This window comes from Gopherus evgoodei, unplaced genomic scaffold, assembly GCF_007399415.2.
Source record: "Gopherus evgoodei ecotype Sinaloan lineage unplaced genomic scaffold, rGopEvg1_v1.p scaffold_43_arrow_ctg1, whole genome shotgun sequence".
NCBI classification, from domain to species: Eukaryota; Metazoa; Chordata; order Testudines; family Testudinidae; genus Gopherus; species Gopherus evgoodei.
The window spans coordinates 155,498-178,156 of NW_022060064.1; the positions used below are offsets into that span (position 1 = coordinate 155,498).

At 69.8% G+C, this 22,659-nt stretch overlaps 1 protein-coding gene and 1 long non-coding RNA gene across 3 annotated transcripts in view; both read left to right on the forward strand.

Annotated features, from left to right (window-relative positions):
* The window catches only part of DNAH2 (dynein axonemal heavy chain 2), a 136,762-nt gene that overhangs the window by 112,084 nt on the left and 2,019 nt on the right, over positions 1-22,659 (forward strand). The window contains exons 75-87 of one of the 2 annotated variants that reach the window (XM_030546262.1): positions 6,389-6,515; positions 7,604-7,790; positions 9,036-9,184; positions 9,883-10,066; positions 11,464-11,654; positions 11,769-11,960; positions 14,003-14,187; positions 14,957-15,185; positions 15,689-15,840; positions 16,710-16,824; positions 17,210-17,386; positions 18,761-18,835; positions 22,171-22,321. In XM_030546262.1, the coding sequence (XP_030402122.1) occupies positions 6,389-6,515; positions 7,604-7,790; positions 9,036-9,184; positions 9,883-10,066; positions 11,464-11,654; positions 11,769-11,960; positions 14,003-14,187; positions 14,957-15,185; positions 15,689-15,840; positions 16,710-16,824; positions 17,210-17,386; positions 18,761-18,835; positions 22,171-22,321 (2,114 nt within the window). Of the gene's footprint in view, positions 1-6,388; positions 6,516-7,603; positions 7,791-9,035; positions 9,185-9,882; positions 10,067-11,463; positions 11,655-11,768; positions 11,961-14,002; positions 14,188-14,956; positions 15,186-15,688; positions 15,841-16,709; positions 16,825-17,209; positions 17,387-18,760; positions 18,836-22,170; positions 22,322-22,659 lie in introns of those variants that run through there. The other variant, XM_030546263.1, reaches the window with a different exon arrangement.
* On the forward strand, positions 3,587-4,654 carry LOC115642622. The gene is made up of 2 exons (XR_003998213.1): positions 3,587-3,631; positions 3,845-4,654. It is a non-coding gene; the product is annotated as an uncharacterized LOC115642622 (long non-coding RNA).

Consider the following 22,659-nt stretch of genomic DNA (forward strand, 5'->3'; position numbering starts at 1 on the left):
CCCTACACTGGGTACAGGTACGGGGTCGGGGAGCTCCCGCGCCGGGTACGGGGACCTCCCACGCTGGGTACGGGGCCGCCCCCTACACTGGGTACAGGTACGGGGTCGGGGAGCTCCCGCGCCGGGTACGGGGACCTCCCACGCTGGGTACGGGGCCGCCCCCTACACTGGGTACAGGTACGGGGTCAGAGAGCTCCCGCGCCGGGTACGGGGACCTCCCACGCTGGATACGGAGCCGCCCCCTACACTGGGTACAAGTACGGGGTCGGGGAGCTCCCGCGCCGGGTACGGGGACCACCCACGCTGGGTACGGGGCCGCCCTCTACACTGGGTACAGGTACGGGATCGGGGAGCTCCCACGCCGGGTACGGGGACCTCCCACGCTGGGTACGGGGCCGCCCCCTATACTGGGTACAGGTACGGGGTCAGGGAGCTCCCGCGCCGGGTACGGGGACCTCCCACGCTGGGTACGGGGCCACCCCCTACGCCGGGTACCGGTACGGGGTCGGGGAGCTCCCGCGCCGGGTACGGGGACCTCCCACGCTGAATACGGGGCCGCCCCCTACACTGGGTACAGGTACGGGGTCGGGGAGCTCCCGCGCCGGGTACGGGGACCTCCCACGCTGGGTACGGGGCCGCCCTCTACACTGGGTACAGGTACGGGGTAGGGGAGCTCCCACGCCGGGTACGGGGACCTCCCACGCTGGGTACGGGGCCACCCCCTACGCCGGGTACAGGTACGGGGTCGGGGAGCTCCCGCGCCGGGTACGGGGACCTCCCACGCTGGGGACGGGGCCGCCCTCTACACTGGGTACAGGTACGGGGTAGGGGAGCTCCCACGCTGGGTATGGGGACTTCCCACGCTGGGTACGGGGCCGCCCCCTACACTGGGTACAGGTACGGGGTCGGGGAGCTCCCGCGCCGGGTATGGGGACCTCCCACGCTGGGTACGGGGCCGCCCCCTACACTGGGTACAGGTACGGGGTCGGGAAGCTCCCGCACCGGGTACGGGGACCTCCCACGCTGGGTACGGGGCCGCCCTCTACACTGGGTACAGGTACGGGGTTGGGGAGCTCCCACGCTGGGTATGGGGACTTCCCACGCTGGGTACGGGGCCGCCCCCTACACTGGGTACAGGTACGGGGTAGGGGAGCTCCCACGCTGGGTATGGGGACTTCCCACGCTGGGTACGGGGCCGCCCCCTACACTGGGTACAGGTACGGGGTCGGGGAGCTCCCACGCTGGGTAAGGGGCCGCCCCCTACGCCGGGTACAGGTACAGGGTCGGGGAGCTCCCGCGCCGGGTACGGGGCCGCCCCTTACGCCGTGTACAGGTACCGGGCTCGGGGAGCTCTCGCACCGGGTACGGGGACCTCCCATGTTGGCTACGGGGCCGCCCCCTACACTGGGTACAGGTACGGGGTCGGGGACCTCACACGCCGGGTACGGGGACCTCCCACGCCGGCTACGGGGCCGCCCCCTACACTGGGTACAGGTACGGGGTCGGGGAGCTCCCGCGCCGGGTACGGGGACCTCCCACGCTGGGTACGGAGCCGCCCCCTACACTGGGTACAGGTACGGGGTCAGAGAGCTCCCGCGCCGGGTACGGGGACCTCCCACGCTGGATACGGAGCCGCCCCCTACACTGGGTACAGGTACGGGATCGGGGAGCTCCCACGCCGGGTACGGGGACCTCCCACGCTGGGTACGGGGCCGCCCCCTATACTGGGTACAGGTACGGGGTCAGGGAGCTCCCGCGCCGGGTACGGGGACCTCCCACGCTGGGTACGGGGCCACCCCCTACGCCGGGTACCGGTACGGGGTCGGGGAGCTCCCGCGCCGGGTACGGGGACCTCCCACGCTGAATACGGGGCCGCCCCCTACACTGGGTACAGGTACGGGGTCGGGGAGCTCCCGCGCCGGGTACGGGGACCTCCCACGCTGGGTACGGGGCCGCCCTCTACACTGGGTACAGGTACGGGGTAGGGGAGCTCCCACGCCGGGTACGGGGACCTCCCACGCTGGGTACGGGGCCACCCCCTACGCCGGGTACAGGTACGGGGTCGGGGAGCTCCCGCGCCGGGTACGGGGACCTCCCACGCTGGGGACGGGGCCGCCCTCTACACTGGGTACAGGTACGGGGTATGGGAGCTCCCACGCTGGGTATGGGGACTTCCCACGCTGGGTACGGGGCCGCCCCCTACACTGGGTACAGGTACGGGGTCGGGGAGCTCCCGCGCCGGGTATGGGGACCTCCCACGCTGGGTACGGGGCCGCCCCCTACACTGGGTACAGGTACGGGGTCGGGAAGCTCCCGCGCCGGGTACGGGGACCTCCCACGCTGGGTACGGGGCCGCCCTCTACACTGGGTACAGGTACGGGGTCGGGGAGCTCCCACGCTGGGTATGGGGACTTCCCACGCTGGGTACGGGGCCGCCCCCTACACTGGGTACAGGTACGGGGTAGGGGAGCTCCCACGCTGGGTATGGGGACTTCCCACGCTGGGTACGGGGCCGCCCCCTACACTGGGTACAGGTACGGGGTCGGGGAGCTCCCACGCTGGGTAAGGGGCCGCCCCCTACGCCGGGTACAGGTACAGGGTCGGGGAGCTCCCGCGCCGGGTACGGGGCCGCCCCTTACGCCGTGTACAGGTACCGGGCTCGGGGAGCTCTCGCACCGGGTACGGGGACCTCCCATGTTGGCTACGGGGCCGCCCCCTACACTGGGTACAGGTACGGGGTCGGGGACCTCACACGCCGGGTACGGGGACCTCCCACGCCGGCTACGTGGCCACCCCCTACGCTAGGTACAGGTACGGGGTCGGGGACCTCACACGCCGGGTACGGGGACCTCCCACACCGGCTACGTGGCCACCCCCTACGCTAGGTACAGGTACGGGGTCGGGGACCTCACACGCCGGGTACGGGGACCTCCCACGCCGGCTACGTGGCCACCCCCTACGCTAGGTACAGGTACAGGGTCGGGGACCTTCCACGCCGGGTACGGGGCCTGCCCCCTACGCTAGGTATAGGTACGGGGCCCCACGCCAGGGTCGGGGACTTCCCACGCGGGGTACAGGTACAGGGCCCGCCCCCTACGCTAGGTACAGGTATGGGGTCGAAGACCTCCCACGCCGGGTATGGGGCCTGCCCCCTATGCCGTCTACAGGTATGGGGCCCTGTGCCGGGGTCAGGGACCTCCCATGCTAGGTAAAGGTACAGGGCCTGCCCCCTATGCCAGGTACAGGTATGGGGCCTGGCCCCCTACGCCGGGTACAGGTATGGGGCCCCATGCTGGGTACAGGTATGGGTCCCGCCCCCTACACCGGGTACAGGTATGAGGCCCCATGCTGGGTACAGGTACGGGCCCTGCCCCCTATGGTGTGTGCAGGTACGGGGACTGCCCTCTACACCGTGTACAGGTATGGGGCTCCGTGCCGGGATTGGGGATCTCCCATGCCAGGTACGGGGACCCTGGGCTGTGTACAAGTATGGGGACCCTCGCGCTGTGTATGGGGACCCCCCCTGCACTGGGTACAGGGACCCCCAACGCCAGGTGCGGGGATCTCCTCCAATGCCAGGTACAGGTACGGGACCCCCATGCTGGGTCCGGGAACCCTGCACCATGTGCAGGTACAGGACCCCTCCGCCGGGGACGGGGACTCCCCATGCCAGGTATGGGGATCTCCTCTGATGCCAGGTACAGGTACGGGACCCCCATGCTGGGTCCGGGAACCCTGCACCATGTGCAGGTACAGGACCCCTCCGCCGGGGACGGGAACCCCTACGCCAGGTATGGGGACCCCTCTGCACTGGGTACAGGGATCTCCCCCACCCCATGTGCAGGTACAGGACCCCTCCGCCGGGGACGGGGACTCCCCATGCCGGGTATGGGGACCCCTCTGCACTGGGTACAGGGATCCCCCCCACCCCAGGTACAGGTACGGGACCCCCATGCTGGGTCCGGGAACCCTGCACCATGTGCAGGTACAGGACCCCTCCGCCGGGGACGGGGACTCCCCATGCCGGGTATGGGGACCCCTCTGCACTGGGTACAGGGATCCCCCCCACCCCAGGTACAGGTACGGGAACCCGCACGCCAGGTATGGGGATCTCCTCTGATGCCAGGTACAGGTACGGGACCTCCAAGCTGGATAGGGGGACACCCCCCCCCCGGCCGGGTACAGAGATCTGCTCTTACGCCAGGTACAGGGAACCCCCTGTGACGGGTTCGGTCCCAGCGACCCCCTTGGGTCTGTCACCCGACGTGCTGGAATTACCCCTGAGCCCGGTTTCCCTGCCAGCCTGGGTCTCCAGCACCCTGCCCTGCTGAGCCCGACATGCTAGCCTGCTGCAGCGCGCCCCCAAAGCTGCAGCTTCAACCCAAAACTGCTCAGCACCCAGACCCCCAGCTCCCGACGGGGTACAGCCCCTGTAGAAATCCGCTTCCCTCTGGGTAAAGCTTGTGCAGGGGAAACTCAGAAACTGTCCGCCCCCCCTAACGCTGGGAGCGAGAGGTTCACGGCTGTTTGCTCCCCCAGGAATGAGTCACTTACTCGGCTTTAGTAATAAACAAAAGTGATTTTATTACGGATAAAAAGGAGGATTTAAGACGTTCAAAGTAATAACAGCCGGAACAAAGCAAGTTACCAAGCACAGTAACACAAAACACGCACGTCTAAGGCTAATCCAGGTCGGGACCCCTCAGGGGGTCGCGACGTTATTACATGGGGGGGTCACGAGCTGTCACCCTCCTCCCCAAACCCCGCTTGCCTCCAGCTTTTATGATGGGGTTAAATATATCAACACGTGTGTTTAATGTATGGGGGGCGGGTCGCACTCAGAGGCTCGAGACCCACTGGCCTAAAACGTGACGAAACTGAATCTCACGCTCAGATGGTCCCACAAGCGTCTGTCCCAGACTAGGCTCCACAGCCCTGTCCCCTGGCACGGCCCTGTCCCCTGGCACAGCCCTGGTCAGCTCCAGCGGGCATCTCGGGTGGTAGCCGGGCCCTTCTTCTCCGCTCCACCCCCTGTACATCCTTTGTCTCTCTGGGTCCCCCCCAATGGAAAAGAACCGGGTTAAAGATGGAGGCCGCTGTCAGGTGATGTGGTCGGACCCCCTCGTGCCCATCCCCCACGGGCTGCCCCCCTCGTCCCCATCCCCCACGGGCTGCCCCCCTCGTCCCCATCCCCCACGGGCTGCCCCACGCACACACAGGAAGACCTTTGAGAACGAGTTGTTTCTGGAGCACCCTTAATGGCCCCCGCTTGATAGGTTTACCCCAGCGATGCAGGTTTCTGTCCTGTTCGCTTACCTCCAGATCTAGGAAGAATCCCCGCAAACAGCGGCTGAACACGCGTGGTACACGCCAAGCCGTCCCCGGGGTGCTTATCAGGACGCATGTTCCCGTTAGGTCATAGTCATGAGTGGATTTCCATAAAACACATGGAGTGCAACGTCACGCCCCCCTATGCCGGGTACGGGTATGGGGACCCCCCAACGCTAGGTATGGGGAGCCTCCTACACCAGGGACGGGGACCCCCCAGTGCTGGGTATGGGGAGCTGCCTACATCGGGTATGGGTACAGGGACCCCCCAGCGCTGGGTATGGGGAGCCCCCTTACACCAGGTACACGGGGACCACCCTACGCTGGGTATGGGGAGCCCCCTACACCGGGTACAGGTACGGGGACCCCCCAGTGCTGGGTATGGGGAGCCCCCCTACACCGGGTAAGGGTACAGGGACCCCCCCATGCCAGGTACGGGGACTCCCCACACCGGGTACAGATGCCCTATGCTGGGTATGGGGAGCCCCCTACATCGGATACAGGCACAGAAACCCCCCCACGCCAGGTATGGGGACTCCCCACGCCGGGTACAGATACCCTATGCTGGGTATGGGGAACCCCCCACACCAGGAACAGGTACGGGAACCCTCCCACGCCAGGTACGGGGACTCCCCACGCCAGGTACAGATACCCTATGCTGGGTATGGGGAACCTCCTACACCGGGTACAGGTATGGGAACCCCCCCACGCCGGGTATGGGTACCCTACGCTGGGTACAGGTACAGGTATGGGGACCCTCCCACGCAAGGTACAGATACCCTATGCTGGGTACGGAGACACCCCCACACCGGGTACAGATATGGGGACCCCCCAATGCTAGGTATGGGGAGCCCCCTTACACCAGGTACCGGTACGGGGACCCCCCCCACGCCGGGTACAGGTACAGGGACTCCCCACACCGGGTACGGGTACAGGGATTTCCCTTCCTACATTGTGTGCAGCTCCCAGCTGGCCCGCCCCGTGGCTAGCGCCCCCTGCTCCCCCCATGGGTAGCGCCCCCTGCTGTCCCCGTGGCTAGCGCCCCCTGCTGTCCCCGCAGGTTCACCTGCCGCGGCCTCTTTGAGCGCCACAAGCTGCTCTTCAGCTTCCAGACGTGCGCCAAGATCCTGGAGACCTCGGGCAACCTCAAGATGGACGAGTACAACTTCTTCCTGCGGGGGGGCGTGGTGAGTGCGGGCAGCGAGCTGCTCCCCACCAGGGGGCGCCCTCCTCTCCTCGCGCCCCACGGATCCTCCCTGCAATGCAGCTGTTAGAGTGCCCCCCGCGCAGCTGCCACCGTGCCCCAGGGCGGCGCTGTGGGGCGGGGAGCGGGGTGGGACTCAGCAGGGGGCGCTCTCCCCTGGTAGGCAGCGCTGGCCCCAGGGCGGCACTAGGGGGCGCTGTGGGGCAGGGAGCAGGATGGGGGCTCAGCAGGGGGCGCTCTCCCCTGGCAGGGGGCTGGCCTCAGGGCAGCACTAGGTAGCAATGTGGGGCAAGGAGCAGGATGGGGGCTCAGTGGGGGCGCTCTCCCCTGGCAGGGGGCTGGCCTCAGGGCAGCACTAGGTAGCAATGTGGGGCAAGGAGCAGGATGGGGGCTCAGTGGGGGCGCTCTCCCCTGGCAGGGGGCTGGCCCCAGGGCAGCACTAGGTAGCAATGTGGGGCAAGGAGCAGGATGGGGGCTCAGTGGGGGCGCTCTCCCCTGGCAGGGGGCTGGCCCCAGGGCGGCGCTAGGGGCGCTGTGCTGCAGGGAGCGGGGTGGGAGTCAGCAGGGGGCGCTCTCCCCTGGTAGGCAGGGCTGGCCCCAGAGCACTAGGGGGTGCTGTGGGGCAGGGAGCGGGGCGGGGCAGCAGGGGGCGCTCTCCCCTGGCAGGGGGCTGGCCCCAGGGTAGCACTAGGGGGTGCTTTGGGGCAGGGAGCAGGGCGGGGGCTCAGCAGGGGGCGCTCTCCCCTGGAGGGCAGGGCTGGCCCCAGAGCACTAGGGGGCGCTGTGGGGCAGGGAGCGGGGCGGAGCAGCAGGGGGCGCTCTCTCCTGGCAGGGGGCTGGCCCCAGGGCGGCGCTAGGGGCCGCTGTGCTGCTGGAAGTGAGACCAGCCCAGCGGTGCTGCCCCCCGGTGGTCAGTGCCTTCGCCAGGTGGGGCGGGAACCCCGGCTTCCTGGCCGTCTTTGCCCTCTAGGGGGTGTTGCCTGGCCACCATCGCTCTGCTGGGGCCCACGGCGGGCGCGGGGGGGCTGACTCCGCGCGGTGCCCAGCTCAGCTGCCCCCCCCCCCCCGCAGGTGCTGGACCGGGAGGGGCAGATGGACAACCCCTGCAGCGGCTGGCTGGCCGACACCTACTGGGACAACGTCACCGAGCTGGACAAGCTCACCAACTTCCACGGCATCATGAACTCCTTCGAGCAGTACCCGCGGGACTGGCACCTCTGGTACACCAGCGCCAAGCCCGAGAAGGCCCCGCTGCCAGGTCAGAGCGGCACGGGAGCCCGGACGCCTGGGTTCTCTGCCTGGCGCTGGGAGGGGAGTGGGGGCTGGTGGTTAGAGCAGGGGGGCTGGGAGCCAGGACTCCTGGGTTCTCTCCCGGCTCTGGGAGGGGGACGTGGGAGGGCTGCTGGGTTAGAAGCGGGGGGGCTGGGAGGCCAGACTCCTGGGTTCTCTCCCCGGCTCTGGGGGGGGAGTGGGGGCTGGCTGGGTTGAGCAGGGGTGGCTGGGAGACACGGACTCCTGGGTTCTCTCCACGGCTCTGTGGTGGGGGAGTGGGGGCTGGTGGGTTGGAGCAGATGGGGGCTGGGAGACCTGACTCCTGGGTTCTGTCCCAGCCTGGGAGGGGAGTCGGGGCTAGCGTGGCGGCACAGGGGGCTGGGAGCCAGGACTCCTGGGTTTCTCTCCCGGCTCTGGGAGGGCAGTGGAGGCTTCCCGGCTCTGGGGGCTGGTGGTTAGAGCAGGGGGGGCTGGGAGCCAGGACTCCTGGGTTCTCTCCCCGGCTCTGGGGGGGGAGTGGGGGCTGGTGGGTTGGAGCAGGGGGGGCTGGGAGCCCGGACTCCTGGGTTCTCTCCCCGGCTCTGTGGGGGGGAGTGGGGGCTGGTGGGTTGGAGCAGTGGGGGCTGGGAGCCCGGACTCCTGGGTTCTGTCCCAGCCCTGGGAGGGGAGTCGGGGCTAGCGGGCGGCACAGGGGGCTGGGAGCCAGGACTCCTGGGTTCTCTCCCCGGCTCTGGGAGGGCAGTGGAGGCTGGTGGGTCAGAGCAGGGGGGGCTTGGAGCCAGGACTCCTGGGTTCTCTCCCGGCTCTGGGAGGGGAGTGGGGGCTGTTGGGTCAGAGCAGGGGGGGCTGGGAGCCAGGACTCCTGGGTTCTCTCCCTGGCGCTGGGAGGGGAGTGGGGGTGGGGGGTTAGAGCAGGGGGGGGGCTGGGAGCCAGGACTCCTAGATTCTCTCCCCGGCTCTGGCCAGCTATGCCCAGGCCAGCGACAGGGAAACCAGGTGGTCTCCTCTCCTGGTGCTGCTGGCGCTCTGCATGGTGCCCATGCCCACAATGATGCCAGGCGGCAGTGTGGGGGGGGGAGGGGCACCACAGCTCTCTCCCCACTGCCGCCTGGCCCCTCCGACTCCTCAGGGGCCCCCCCAGCAGCCTGCTGCCCTGGGCAGACCCCTGAGCACGGGGCTGCCCCGCCAGCGACCCACCGTCGGACTCCCGTCGCCATGCCGCCCCCTGCAGGCGAGTGGGAGAACTCCTGCAACCAGATGCAGCGGATGCTGGTGGTGCGGTCGCTGCGGCCGGACCGCGTCGCCTTCTGCGTCACGTTCTTCATCGTCTCCAACCTGGGCTCCCAGTTCATCGAGCCGCCCGTGCTCAACATGAAGTCGGTGAGCGGGCGGGGGAGCCTGCGGAACTCCCCGCCACTGGATGCCTTTCCCCGGGGCCCACTTTCAGATGGGTGCTGGGGTCGGGGCAGTGAACCCCCCGGCTCCCCAAGGGGCCCCCTGCCCCATCCGCACCATGGCACAACGGGCCCCGGCAGTTCCTCAGAGAGGCAACAGCTGGAGGCAGGATCCCAGGCTGCATGGACCCAAGGGGCTGATCCAGGGGGCAGGGAGGACACGGGATGCCGGGATACACCGGCCTGTGGGGCAGATCCAGGGGAGTAGGGAGGAGGCGGGACGCCAGGGCAGACGGGCCCGTGGGGCTAGTCCCGGGGGGCAGGGAGAGGCAGGACGCCGGGGTAGATGGGCCCGTGGGGCTGGTCCCGGGGGGCAGGGAAGAGGCGGGACGCCGGGGTAGATGGGTCCGTGGGGCTGGTCCCGGGGAGCAGGGAAGAGGCGGGACACGGGCAGACAGGCCCATGGGGCGGATTGAGGGGGACAGGGAGGCAGGACGCCAGGGTAGATGGGCCCGTGGGGCTGATCCAAGGAGGCGGGATACTGGGGTAGATGGGCCTCTGTGCCCCCCCAAACCGGCCTCCTGCCCTGCCACCCTCCCCCCCCCACAACCTCCCCAGCACACGGGGCAGCCAGGATCCCTGCCCCCCGCCCCCGAGCGTACAGCTTCCCTCCCCCCGCGGCAGGTGGTGGAGGACTCTACGCCCCGGACCCCCCTGATCTTCGTGCTGTCCCCCGGCGTGGACCCCACCTCCTCGCTGCTGCAGCTGGCCGAGCAGTCGGGCATGGCCCAGCGCTTCCACGCCCTGTCGCTGGGCCAGGGCCAGGCCCCCATCGCCACCCGCATGATCCAGGAGGGGGTCCGGGACGGTGAGTGTGCCATTGCCCCTCTACTGCCAGCAGCGCCCGGGGATCCTCGCCTCACCCTGGCATTACGGGTGGGCAGCGCCCCTCTGGGTGAATGGGGTGCCAGGCCCCAGGAGCCTCTGCTGCCATCCGACCCACAGATCCACCCCCAACACCACCTCACATCGCCCACGCTCATCACCCCCACCTCCCACGGCAGGGCTGGCGCTGGGGGCCCGGCCCAATGCCAGGGGTCACTGCTGAAGGTGACGCACTGGGGGACCCCCTGCCCGAGGCTCTGTCAGGCCCCGATGGTCTGTGTCATTCGCTGGCCCCTAATGCCACGCGGCTCCCTGTGCTCCCGGGGCTGGGGCCGAGGGGCAGCAGGCACGGGTGGGGGCCAGCAAGTGCATCCAAGCTAGAGCCCAGAGAAAGATCAACCTGCCAGGGTCTGTTCCTGACCCAGGAGGACCCTGCCCCACGGGAGGCCATATCTCCAGTACAGCTGGGGGTGCGATCCGGGGAGGGGCTGGGCCCGGCTGGTCGGGGGACCCAGGGGTGGGATCCAGGGAGGCTCTGGGCCTGGCCGGCCAGAGATCACGGGGGTGGGATCTGGGGAGGCTCTGGGCCCAGCCAGCTGGCTGGGGGATCCGGGGAGGGGCTGGGCCCAGCCAGCCGGGGATCTGGGGAGGGGCTGGGCCTGGCCAGAGGTCCCACTGGTGGGATCCAGGGAAGAGCTGGGCCCAACTGGCCAGGGACCTGGGGGTGGGATCTGGGGAGGGGCTGATTCTGGCTGGTGGGGACCCATGGCTGGGATCCGTGGGTCGGATCTGGGGAGGGGTTGGGCCCGGCCGGCTGGGGGACCCAAGGCTGGGATCCAGGGAGGGGTTGGGCCCGGCCGGCTGGGGGACCCATGGCTGGGATCCAGGGAGGGGTTGGGCCCGGCCGGCTGGGGGACCCATGGCTGGGATCCGTGGGTCGGATCTGGGGAGGGGTTGGGCCCGGCTGGCCGGGGGGGACCCATGGCTGGGATCCATGGGTCGGATCTGGGGAGGAGTTGGGCCCGGCCAGCTGGGGGACCCATGGCTGGGATCCAGGGAGGGGTTGGGCCCAGCCGGCTGGGGGACCCATGGCTGGGATCCATGGGTTGGATCTGGGGAGGGGTTGGGCCCGGCCAGCTGGGGGACCCATGGCTGGGATCCAGGGAGGGGTTGGGCCCTGCCGGCTGGGGGACCCATGGCTGGGATCCAGGGAGGGGTTGGGCCCGGCCGGCTGGGGGACCCATGGCTGGGATCCAGGGACGGGTTGGGCCCGGCCGGCTGGGGGACCCATGGCTGGGATCCAGGGAGGGGCTGGGCCTGGCCGGCGCGAACCCCAGCGTCCGGGAGGCCCACTCGTCTCTCCCCTGTGCTCGCCGACAGGGAACTGGGTGTTCCTGGCCAACTGCCACCTCTCGCTGTCCTGGATGCCGCAGCTGGACAAGCTGGTGGAGCAGCTGCAGGTGGAGGAGCCGCACCCGGCGTTCCGCCTCTGGCTCAGCTCCAGCCCCCACCCCGACTTCCCCATCTCCATCCTGCAGGCCAGCGTCAAGATGACCACGGAGCCGCCCACGGTGAGAGGGGCGCCCTGTGCCAGCGCCGCGCCCCGGCCGGGCGGGGGCAGCCTGGGGCCCGCGCTGAGCCCCCCTCCCTCTCCCTCTCCCTCTCCCTCTCCCTCTCCCTGGCAGGGTCTCAAGGCCAACATGAAGCGGCTGTACCAGCTGGTGACGGAGCCGCAGTTCGGGCGCTGCACCAAGCCGGCCAAGTACAAGAAGCTGCTGTTCGCCCTCTGCTTCTTCCACAGCATCCTGCTGGAGCGCAAGAAATTCCTGCAGCTCGGCTGGAACGTGGTGTACGGCTTCAACGACTCCGACTTCGAGGTGGGTGGGGCACCGGGGAGAGGGGGGCCGCTGCGGCCAGACCCTATGGTAACCGCCCCCAAGCCAACAGTAACCACCCCCCGGCATCCCCGGAGCCAACGGTAACCACCCCCCGGCATCCCCGGAGCCAACGGTAACCACCCCCTGGCACCCCTAGAGCCAACGTAACAGCTCCCCACCACAGCGAGAGTCAACAGTAACCACCCCCAAGCCAACGGTAATCACCCCCTGCCACCCCTGGAGCCAACGGTAACAACCCCTGGAGCCAACGGTAACCACCCCCTGGCACCCCCAGAGCCAACGGTAACAGCTCCCCACCACAGCAAGAGCCAACAGTAACCACCCCCGAGCCAACGGTAATCACCCCCTGCCACCCCCGGAGCCAACGGTAACAACCCCTGGAGCCAACGGTAACCACCTCCTGGCACCCCTAGAGCCAACAGTAACAACCGCCCGGCACAGCTAGAGCCAATGGTGACCATCCCCCGGCACCCCCGGAGCCAACGGTAACAACTCCCGGAGCCAACGGTAACAACCTCCTGCCACCTCCAGAGCCAACGGTAACAACCCCCCAGCACTCCCAGAGCCCACGGTAACAACCCCTGGAGCCAACGGTAACCACCCCCTGCCACCCCTAGAGCCAACGGTAACTACCCCCCAGCGCCCCCAGAGCCAACAGTAACAACCCCCTGCCACCCCTAGAGCCAACGGTAACTACCCCCCAGCGCCCCCAGAGCCAACAGTAACAACCCCCTGCCACCCCTAGAGCCAACGGTAACCACCACCTGGCACTCCCAGAGCAAATTGTAACAACCTCCCATGACAGCGAGAGCCAACAGTAACCACCCCCCGGCACCCCCAGAGCCAACGGTAACCACCCCCTGCCACCCCTAGAGCCAACGGTAACCACCACCTGGCACCCCCAGAGCCAACGGTAACCACCCCCTGCCACCCCTAGAGCCAATGGTAACAACCCATGGAGCCAACGGTAACCACCCCCTGGCACCCCCAGAGCCAACGGTAACCACCGCCTGCCACAGCTAGAGTCAATGGTAACAACCCCCCAGCACCCCCAGAGCCAACGGTAACAACCCCCCACCACAGCTAGAGCCAACGGTAACCACCCCCTGCCACCCCAGAGCCAACGGTAACAACCCCCCATCAGACCCTACAATGACAACCCCCCAGGTTTTCACCTTGTCGGACCCTACAATGACAAACCCCCGGGTGTTCTCCTATCAGACCCTACAATGACAACCCCCTGGGTGTTCCCCCGTCGGATCCTACAATGACAAACCCCCGGGTGTTTTCCTATCAGACCTTACAGTGACAACCCCCCGGGTGTCCCCTATCAGACCCTACAATGACAACCCCCCAGGTTTTCACCTTGTCGGACCCTACAATGACAAACCCCCGGGTGTTCTCCTATCAGACCCTACAATGACAACCCACTGGGTGTTCCCCCGTCGGATCCTATAATGACAAACCCCCGGGTGTTTTCCTATCAGACCTTACAGTGACAACCCCCCGGGTGTCCCCTATCAGACCCTACAATGACAACCCCCCAGGTTTTCACCTTGTCGGACCCTACAATGACAAACCCCCAGGTGTTCTCCTATCAGACCCTACAATGACAAACCCCCGGGTGTTCCCCATCAGACCCTACAATGACAACCCCCCGGGTGTTCCTCTATCAGACCCTACAATGACAAACCCCCAGGTGTTCCCCTGTCAGACCCTACAGTGACAAACCCTCGGGTGTCCCCTATCAGACCCTACAATGGCAAATCCCTGGGTGTCCCTATCAGACTCTTTGTGAGCCCCTACTGTAAGAAACCAGCCCACACACTCCTCCTGGAACCTACAATAACAACCCCCTCCCCTCACAAGACCCTGCCATAAAAACCCCCCACAGAGCCAGGCAGCTCACGCCCCAGGGCCCCCAGAAGGCCCCAGGGCTCCCTGTGAGGCGGTTTGCTGAACCCGACAATAGCGGCCCCCGGGCCCTGTGCCATTGGTGTGGTGCCGTCTGCGCCCCCCAGGTGTCGGAGAACCTGCTGAGCCTGTACCTGGACGAGTACGAGGAGACGCCCTGGGACGCCCTCAAGTACCTGATCGCAGGCGTCAACTACGGGGGCCACGTGACGGACAGCTGGGACCGGCGCCTGCTCACCACCTACATCAACGACTACTTCTGCGAGCAGAGCCTGGCCGCGCCCTTCTACAAGTAGGGGGGCTGGGGCGGGGCCCACTCAGCGTCTGCCCCACCCCCCCGGCGAGGAGGGTCGGTGCCGGTTGGGCTGCGCCGGCGATCCGCCTTCGGTTCCTGCCTGGCGTCCCCGCTTCCGCCTGCCTTCAGCCTCATTCACGTGCCGGGGTCGGTGTCGCTTCGGTTGGCTCTGGCTTTTCCCTCCGTCTGAGGGTCTTTCTGGGCTTTATGTGCTCCGGCTCCCCCTGGTCCTTCCCGGCTACCTCTGGGCCCTGGCTGTGACGGGTTTGGTCCCAGGGACCCCCTTGGGTCTGTCACCCGACGTGCTGGAATTACCCCTGAGCCCGGTTTCCCTGCCAGCCTGGGTCTCCAGCACCCTGCCCTGCTGAGCCAGACACGCCAGCCTGCTGCAGCGCGCCCCCAAAGCGGCAGCTTCAACCCAAAACTGCTCAGCACCCAGACCCCCAGCTCCCAACGGGCTCCGACCCCCAAAGAAATCCGCTTCACTCTGGGTAAAGCAGGGATGCTGAAATCGCTGGGGGCGGGGGTTGTGGGACACCACTGCAGGGGGCACCCGAGGGACCCAGCTCAAAGGAGGCAGAGGGCAGTAACCGTGGCGCTTTGAGCTGAGGTGCTCCCCTGCCTGCTCCTCTCCTCGGGGGTCTCCTGTGAGGATGGCTCGCCCTGTGCAGGCAGAAATAGCCCGGGGGAGGTATGAGGAGGGGGGGCTGGGTGAGCAGGGCTGGGGCCGAGCAGTCACGAGCCCTGACTCCCCCCGTGCCCCCAGGCTGTCGGTGCTCGACACCTACTACATCCCCAAGGACGGGAACCTGGCCTCCTACCGGGAGTTCATCAGCATGCTGCCCGGCATGGACCTGCCCGAGGCCTTCGGCCAGCACCCCAACGCCGACGTGGCCTCCCAGATCACCGAGGCCAGGACCCTCTTCGAGACCCTGCTGTCCCTGCAGCCCCAGATCACGCCCAGCGGGGCCGCCGGGCAGAGCCGGGAGGACAAGGTACCCCGGGCTGCGGTGCCACCTGCGCTCTAGAGAGGAGGCTCCTGGGTGCTGCCAGCTGGGCCTGGGGGTCTGCTCCCAATCGGGCATCGCCAGCGACTCTGCAGGCTGCCTGCAGACTCAGGGAGCCGCTCGTGGTTCTGGGGCGAGGGGGCTCAATCCCGCGGGAACACCCCCACGGTCCCCACCCGCCCACCCGCAGTTCTGGGGCGAGGGGGCTCAATCCCACAGGGACGCCCACACATTCCCCACCCACCCATGGTTTTGGGACAAGGGGGCTCAATCCCGTGGGGATGCCCCCATGGTCCCCGCCCACGGTTCTGGAACCAGGGGGCTCCGTCCCACAGGGACACCCCCACGGTCCCCGCCCACCTGCCTGCAGTTCTGGGGCGAGGGGGCTCCATTCCACAGGGACACCCCCACGGTTCCCACCCACCCGCCCGCGGTTCTGGGGTGAGGGGGCTCCATCCCTGGCCCCGGCTCACGCACCCCTCGCCTGGCAGGTCCTGGAGCTGTCGGCCGATGTGCTGAGCAAGATCCCGCAGGAGCTGGACTACAGGGGCACCCGGAAGGTGCTGGCCGACGACCCTTCGCCCCTCAACGTGGTGCTGCTGCAGGAGATCCAGCGCTACAACGCCCTGCTGCAGGTCATCAGGTCAGCGCCACCACCGCCGGGCCTGGGGGGCACGGGGCTCAATCTCAGCTGGCGTGGGGGGATGGGCCCGGTCCGGCTTAGCTGTTACCCCACCCCAGGGACTGCCTTTCCGTGGGGCTGTGCAGTGCGGCAGGATGGGGCCCTGATCTCAGTCTGGGGGGGGCCTGGGCAGCGCCTGGCGCGACGGGGCCCCAATCTTGCCCCAGGGGTCTGGGCTGCGCCTGGCGCAACGGGTCCACAATCTCGGCCGGGGGTTTGGGCAGCGCCTGGCGCGACGGGCCCCAATCTCGGCCGGGGGTTTGGGCAGCGCCTGGCGCGACGGGCCCCAATCTTGGCCGGGGGTCTGGGCAGCGCCTGGCGCGACGGGCCCCAATCTCGGCCCGGGGGGTCTGGGCAGCGCCTGGCGCGACGGGGCCCCAATCTCGGCCGGGGGTCTGGGCAGCGCCTGGCGCGACGGGGCCCCAATCTCGGCCGGGGGTCTGGGCAGCGCCTGGCGCGACGGGGCCCCAATCTCGGCCGGGGGTCTGGGCAGCGCCTGGCGCGACGGGGCCCCAATCTCGGCCCGGGGGTCTGGGCAGCGCCTGGCGCGACGGGGCCCCAATCTCGGCCGGGGGTCTGGGCAGTGCCCAGACTACAGCAGGCCCCTGCCCAGCCCTCCTGGCAGTCAGAGAACCAGGACGCTCCGGCCCCCAGGCTTTGCCCGGGCCCGATGGGGCCTAGAACCAAACCTGGGATCCTGGTGGGGAGCGAGGAGCCTCCCCGTCCCCGACCGACGCTGCCCCGACTCTGGCAGCTCCTCGGCCCGGCATTGGGGGCAGCGTGTGGGGCTGGCCGAGGGGGACCCCGCCTGAGCTGGGCCCTCCCCCTAGGTCCTCGCTGGTGGAGCTGGAGAGGGGCATCCAGGGGCTGGTCGTCATGTCCACCGCCTTGGAAGAGATCTTCAACTGCATCTTCGACGCCCGCGTGCCCCCCATGTGGGAGAGGGTAAGGGTGCCCCCAGCTGGGGGGGAGAGCTGGAATCACTGCCCCATGGGGGTGCCCCCCGCCCTTCCTGGGGGCCCAGGGGCTCCCCACTGCTGCCCCCCACGGTGTCTGGCTTTGGGGCCACGGGTGGGTCGATCGGGAAGGTTCCTGCCCCCCCCCGAGCCCAGTGACGTCCCCCCCCCCATCAGATCTCCAACTGCTGCCCGTGTGGCTTGGAGGAGCACCCCCCCTTTACCACGCCCACGCCCTAGTCTGAGGGCCCCTCTGCAGGACTTCCCCAAGATTGGTGCCTCAGTTTCCCTGGGTGTGAAAGTCTCCAAGCGCGGGGGGGCGAGCGATGCTGAGCTGTGCCCCCCTCCCAGCCCCTGTGCTCTGCCCCCCACAGGCCTACCCCTCGCAGAAGCCGCTGGCTGCCTGGACCCGGGACCTGGGCCAGCGGGTGGAGCAGTTTGCCCGCTGGGCCGAGACGGCGCATCCCCCCGTGCTCTTCTGGCTGTCGGGGTTCACCTTCCCCACCGGGTTCCTGACGGCCGTGCTGCAGGCAGCCGCCCGCCAGAACAACGTGGGTACCGCTGGGGGGGGCAGGGCACCCGGACGCCTGGGTTCTCTCCCCGGCGCTGGGAGGGGAGTGGGGGCTGGTGGTTAGAGCAGGGGGGCTGGGAGCCAGGACTCCTGGGTTCTCTCCTGGCTCTGGGAGGGGAGTGGGGGCTGGTGGTTAGAGCAGGGGGGGCTGGGAGCCAGGACTCCTGGGTTCTCTCCTGGCTCTGGGAGGGGAGTGGGGGCTGGTGGTTAGAGCAGGGGGGCTGGGAGCCAGGACTCCTGGGTTCTCTCCCCAGCTCTGGGAGGGGAGTGGGGGCTGGTGGTTAGAGCAGGGGGGCTGGGAGCCAGGACTCCTGGGTTCTCTCCCCAGCTCTGGGAGGGGAGTGGGGGCTGGTGGGTTAGAGCAGGGGGGGCTGGGAGCCAGGACTCCTGGGTTCTCTCCCCGGCTCTGGGAGGGGAGTGGGGGCTGGTGGGTTAGAGCAGGGGGGCTGGGAGCCCGGACTCCTGGGTTCTCTCCCCGGCTCTGGGAGGGGAGTGGGGGCTGGTGGTTAGAGCAAGGGGGGGGCTGGGAGCCAGGACTCCTGGGTTCTCTCCCCAGCTCTGGGAGGGGAGTGGGGGCTGGTGGGTTAGAGCAGGGGGGGCTGGGAGCCAGGACTCCTGGGTTCTCTCCCCGGCTCTGGGAGGGGAGTGGGGGCTGGTGGGTTAGAGCAGGGGGGCTGGGAGCCCGGACTCCTGGGTTCTCTCCCCAGCTCTGGGAGGGGAGTGGGGGCTGGTGGGTCAGAGCAGGGGGGGTTGGGAGCTAGGACTCCTGGGTTCTCTCCCCGGCTCTGGGAGGGGAGTGGGGGCTGGTGGGTTAGATCGTGGGGGCTGGGAGCCAGGACTCCTGGGTTCTCTCCCCAGCTCTGGGAGGGGAGTGGGGGCTGGTGGGTTAGATCAGGGGGGCTGTGAGCCAGGACTCCTGGGTTCTCTCCCTGACTCTGGGAGGGGAGTGGGGGCTGGTGGGTCAGAGCAGGGGGGGGCTGGGAGCCAGGACTCCTGGGTTCTCTCCCCGGCGCTGGGAGGGGAGTGGGGGCTGGTGGGTTAGAGCAGGGGGGGCTGGGAGCCAGGACTCCTGGGTTCTCTCCCTGTTCTGGGAGAGGAGTGGGGGCTGGTGGGTTAGAGCAGGGGGGGCTGGGAGCCAGGACTCCTGGGTTCTCTCCCCGGCTCTGGGAGGGGAGTGGGGGCTGGTGGGTTAGAGCAGGGGGAGCTGGGAGCCAGGACTCCTGGGTTCTCTCCCCGGCTCCTTGAGGAGAGTCTGGAGGCACCTGGGGCCTTTCCCAGCCCTGCTGGGAGGCGGGGGGGACTCCTAGGATGGGGGGGCGGGTCCATCCCACCCACTCTCACTGCCCCCCCCCAGATCTCGGTGGACACCCTGTCCTGGGAGTTCATCGTCTCCACGGTGGATGACAACAACCTGGTGTATCCGCCCAAGGTGCGTGGCTGGGCTCAGAGCCCTTTGGGGTGGGTGGAGTCCCCCCGGGATGGCACTGGGGGGGCTGTACCTGGGATGACGCTCCCTGCCCCCAGGACGGCATGTGGGTCTGGGGGCCGTGCCGGGGTGATGGTGTGTGGGGGGGGCGTACGGGGCTGAAGCTCTCTGCCTCACAGGCCGGCGGGTGGGCCTGGGAACCATTGTCGGGTGGCCGTACAGGGGTGACGCTCTCTGCCCCACAGGGTGGCGTGTGGGTCTGGGGGCTGTACCTGGGGGTGACACTCTCTGACCCACAGGACAGCGTGTGGGTCCGGGGGCTGTACCTGGGGGTGATGCTCTCCGCCCCACAGGACGGCATGTGGGTCCGGGGGCTGTACCTGGGGGTGACGCTCTCTGCCCCACAGGACAGCGTGTGGGTCCAGGGGCTGTACCTGGGGATGACGCTCTCTGCCCCACAGGACGGCATGTGGGTCCGGGGGCTGTACCTGGAGGGCAGGACGGGGTGACGCTCTCTGCCCCACAGGACGGCGTGTGGGTCCGGGGGCTGTACCTGGGGGTGACGCTCTCTGCCCCACAGGACGGCATGTGGGTCCGGGGGCTGTACCTGGAGGGCAGGACGGGGTGACGCTCTCTGCCCACAGGACAGCGTGTGGGTCCAGGGGCCGTACCCGGGGCTGACGCTTTCCGCCACGCAGGACGGCGCGCGGCTCCGGGGCCGTACCCGGGGGTGACGCTCTCCACCCCATAGGACGGTGCGTGGGTACGTGGGCCGTACCCGGGGGTGACGCTCTCTGCCCCGCAGGACGGCGTGTGGGTCCGGGGGCCGTACCCAGGGGTGACGCTCTCCGCCCCGCAGGACGGCGTGTGGGTCCGGGGGCTGTACCCGGGGGTGACGCTCTCCGCCCCGCAGGACGGCGTGTGGGTCCGGGGGCTGTACCCGGGGCTGACGCTCTCCGCCCCGCAGGACGGCGCGTGGGTCCGGGGGCTGTACCCGGGGCTGACGCTCTCCGCCCCGCAGGACGGCGCGTGGGTCCGGGGGCTGTACCCGGGGCTGACGCTCTCCGCCCCGCAGGACGGCGCGTGGGTCCGGGGGCTGTACCCGGGGCTGACGCTCTCCGCCCCGCAGGATGGCGCGTGGGTCTGGGGGCCGTACCCGGGGGTGACGCTCTCCGCCCCGCAGGATGGCGTGTGGGTCCGGGGGCTGTACCTGGGGGTGACGCTCTCCGCCCCGTAGGACGGCGTGTGGGTCCGGGGGCTGTACCCGGGGGTGACGCTCTCCGCCCCGCAGGATGGCGTGTGGGTCCGGGAGCCGTACCCGGGGGTGACGCTCTCCGCCCCGCAGGACGGCGTGTGGGTCCGGAGGCTGTACCTGGGGCTGACGCTCTCCGCCCCGCAGGACGGCGTGTGGGTCCGGGGGCCGTACCCGGGGCTGACGCTCTCCGCCCCGCAGGACGGCGCGTGGGTCCGGGGGCCGTACCCGGGGCTGACGCTCTCCGCCCCGCAGGACGGCGCGTGGGTCCGGGGGCTGTATCCGGGGCTGACGCTCTCCGCCCCGCAGGACGGCGTGTGGGGCCGGGGGCTGTATCCGGGGCTGACGCTCTCCGCCCCGCAGGACGGCGTGTGGGGCCGGGGGCTGTATCCGGGGCTGACGCTCTCCGCCCCGCAGGACGGCGTGTGGGGCCGGGGGCCGTATCCGGGGCTGACGCTCTCCGCCCCGCAGGACGGCGTGTGGGGCCGGGGGCCGTACCCGGGGCTGACGCTCTCCGCCCCGCAGGACGGCGTGTGGGGCCGGGGGCCGTACCCGGGGTGACACTCTCCGCCCCGCAGGACGGCGTGTGGGTCCGGGAGCCGTACCCGCGGCTGACGCTCTCCGCCCCGCAGGACGGCGCGTGGGTCCGGGAGCCGTACCCGGGGCTGACGCTCTCCGCCCCGCAGGACGGCGCGTGGGTCCGGGGGCCGTACCCGGGGGTGACGCTCTCCGCCCCGCAGGATGGCGTGTGGGTCCGGGGGCTGTACCTGGGGGTGACGCTCTCCGCCCCGTAGGACGGTGCGTGGGTAGGTGGGCCGTACCCGGGGGTGACGCTCTCTGCCCCGCAGGACGGCGTGTGGGTCCGGGGGCTGTACCCGGGGGTGACGCTCTCCGCCCCGCAGGACGGCGTGTGGGTCCGGGGGCTGTACCCGGGGGTGACGCTCTCCGCCCCGCAGGACGGCGTGTGGGTCCGGGGGCTGTACCCGGGGGTGACGCTCTCTGCCCCGCAGGACGGCGTGTGGGTCCGGGGGCTGTACCCGGGGGTGACGCTCTCCGCCCCGCAGGACGGCGTGTGGGTCCGGGAGCCCTACCCGGGGCTGACGCTCTCCGCCCCGCAGGACGGCGCGTGGGTCCGGGGGCTGTACCCGGGGCTGACGCTCTCCGCCCCGCAGGACGTCGTGTGGGTCCGGGGGCTGTACCCGGGGCTGACGCTCTCCGCCCCGCAGGACGGCGTGTGGGTCCGGGGGCCGTACCCGGGGCTGACACTCTCCGCCCCGCAGGACGGCGTGTGGGTCCGGGGGCCGTACCCGGGGTGACGCTCTCCGCCCCGCAGGATGGCGTGTGGGTCCGGGGGCCGTACCTGGGGCTGACGCTCTCCGCCCCGCAGGACGGCGTGTGGGTCCGGGGGCCGTACCCGGGGTGACTCTCTCCGCCCCGCAGGACGGCGTGTGGGTCCGGGGACTGTACCTGGGGGTGACGCTCTCCGCCCCGCAGGACGGCGTGTGAGTCCGGGGACTGTACCTGGGGCTGACGCTCTCCGCCCCGCAGGACGGCGCGTGGGTCCGGGGGCCCTACCCGGGGTGACGCTCTCCGCCCCGCAGGACGGCGTGTTGGTCTGGGGACTGTACCTGGGGCTGACGCTCTCCGCCCCGCAGGACGGCGCGTGGGTCCGGGGGCTGTACCCGGGGCTGACGCTCTCCGCCCCGCAGGACGGCGTGTGGGTCCGGGGGCTGTACCCGGGGCTGACGCTCTCCGCCCCGCAGGACGGCGTGTGGGTCCGGGGGCTGTACCCGGGGCTGACGCTCTCCGCCCCGCAGGACGGCGTGTGGGTCTGGGGCCTGTACCCGGGGCTGACGCTCTCCGCCCCGCAGGATGGCGTGTGGGTCCGGGAGCCGTACCCGGGGCTGACGCTCTCCGCCCCGCAGGACGGCGCGTGGGTCCGGGGGCTGTACCCGGGGCTGACGCTCTCCGCCCCGCAGGACGGCGTGTGGGTCCGGGGGCCCTACCCGGGGTGACGCTCTCCGCCCCGCAGGATGGCGTGTGGGTCTGGGGGCCGTACCCGGGGCTGACGCTCTCCGCCCCACAGGACGGCGTGTGGGTCCGGGGGCTGTACCTGGAGGGCGCGGGCTGGGACAAGAAGAACTCGTGTCTGGTGGAAGCGGAGCCGATGCAGCTCGTCTGCCCCCTGCCCACGGTGCACTTCAGACCCGCCGAGAGCAGGAAGAAGAGCAGCAAAGGTGGGGGGCAGGGGCGGGTCTGGGGGTGCAGGGTGACGGGGGCGGGTCTGGGGGCGCAGGGGTGATGGAGGAGGGTCTGGGGGCAGGGGCGGGTTTGGGGGCGCAGGGTGACGGGGAGGGTCTGGGGGCACAGGGTGACGGGTGGGATCTGGGGGTGGGGGTGGGTTTGGGGGTGCAGGGGGCGGGTCTGGGGGAGCAGGGTGACGGGGAGGTCTGGGGTTGGGGGCGGGTCTGGGGGCACAGGGCGACGGGGGAGGGTCTGGGAGTGGGGATGCTGAGGGAGGTAGGGGGCGCTGCCCATGGGGGGCGGGTCTGGGGGCGCAGGGGTGACGGAGGAG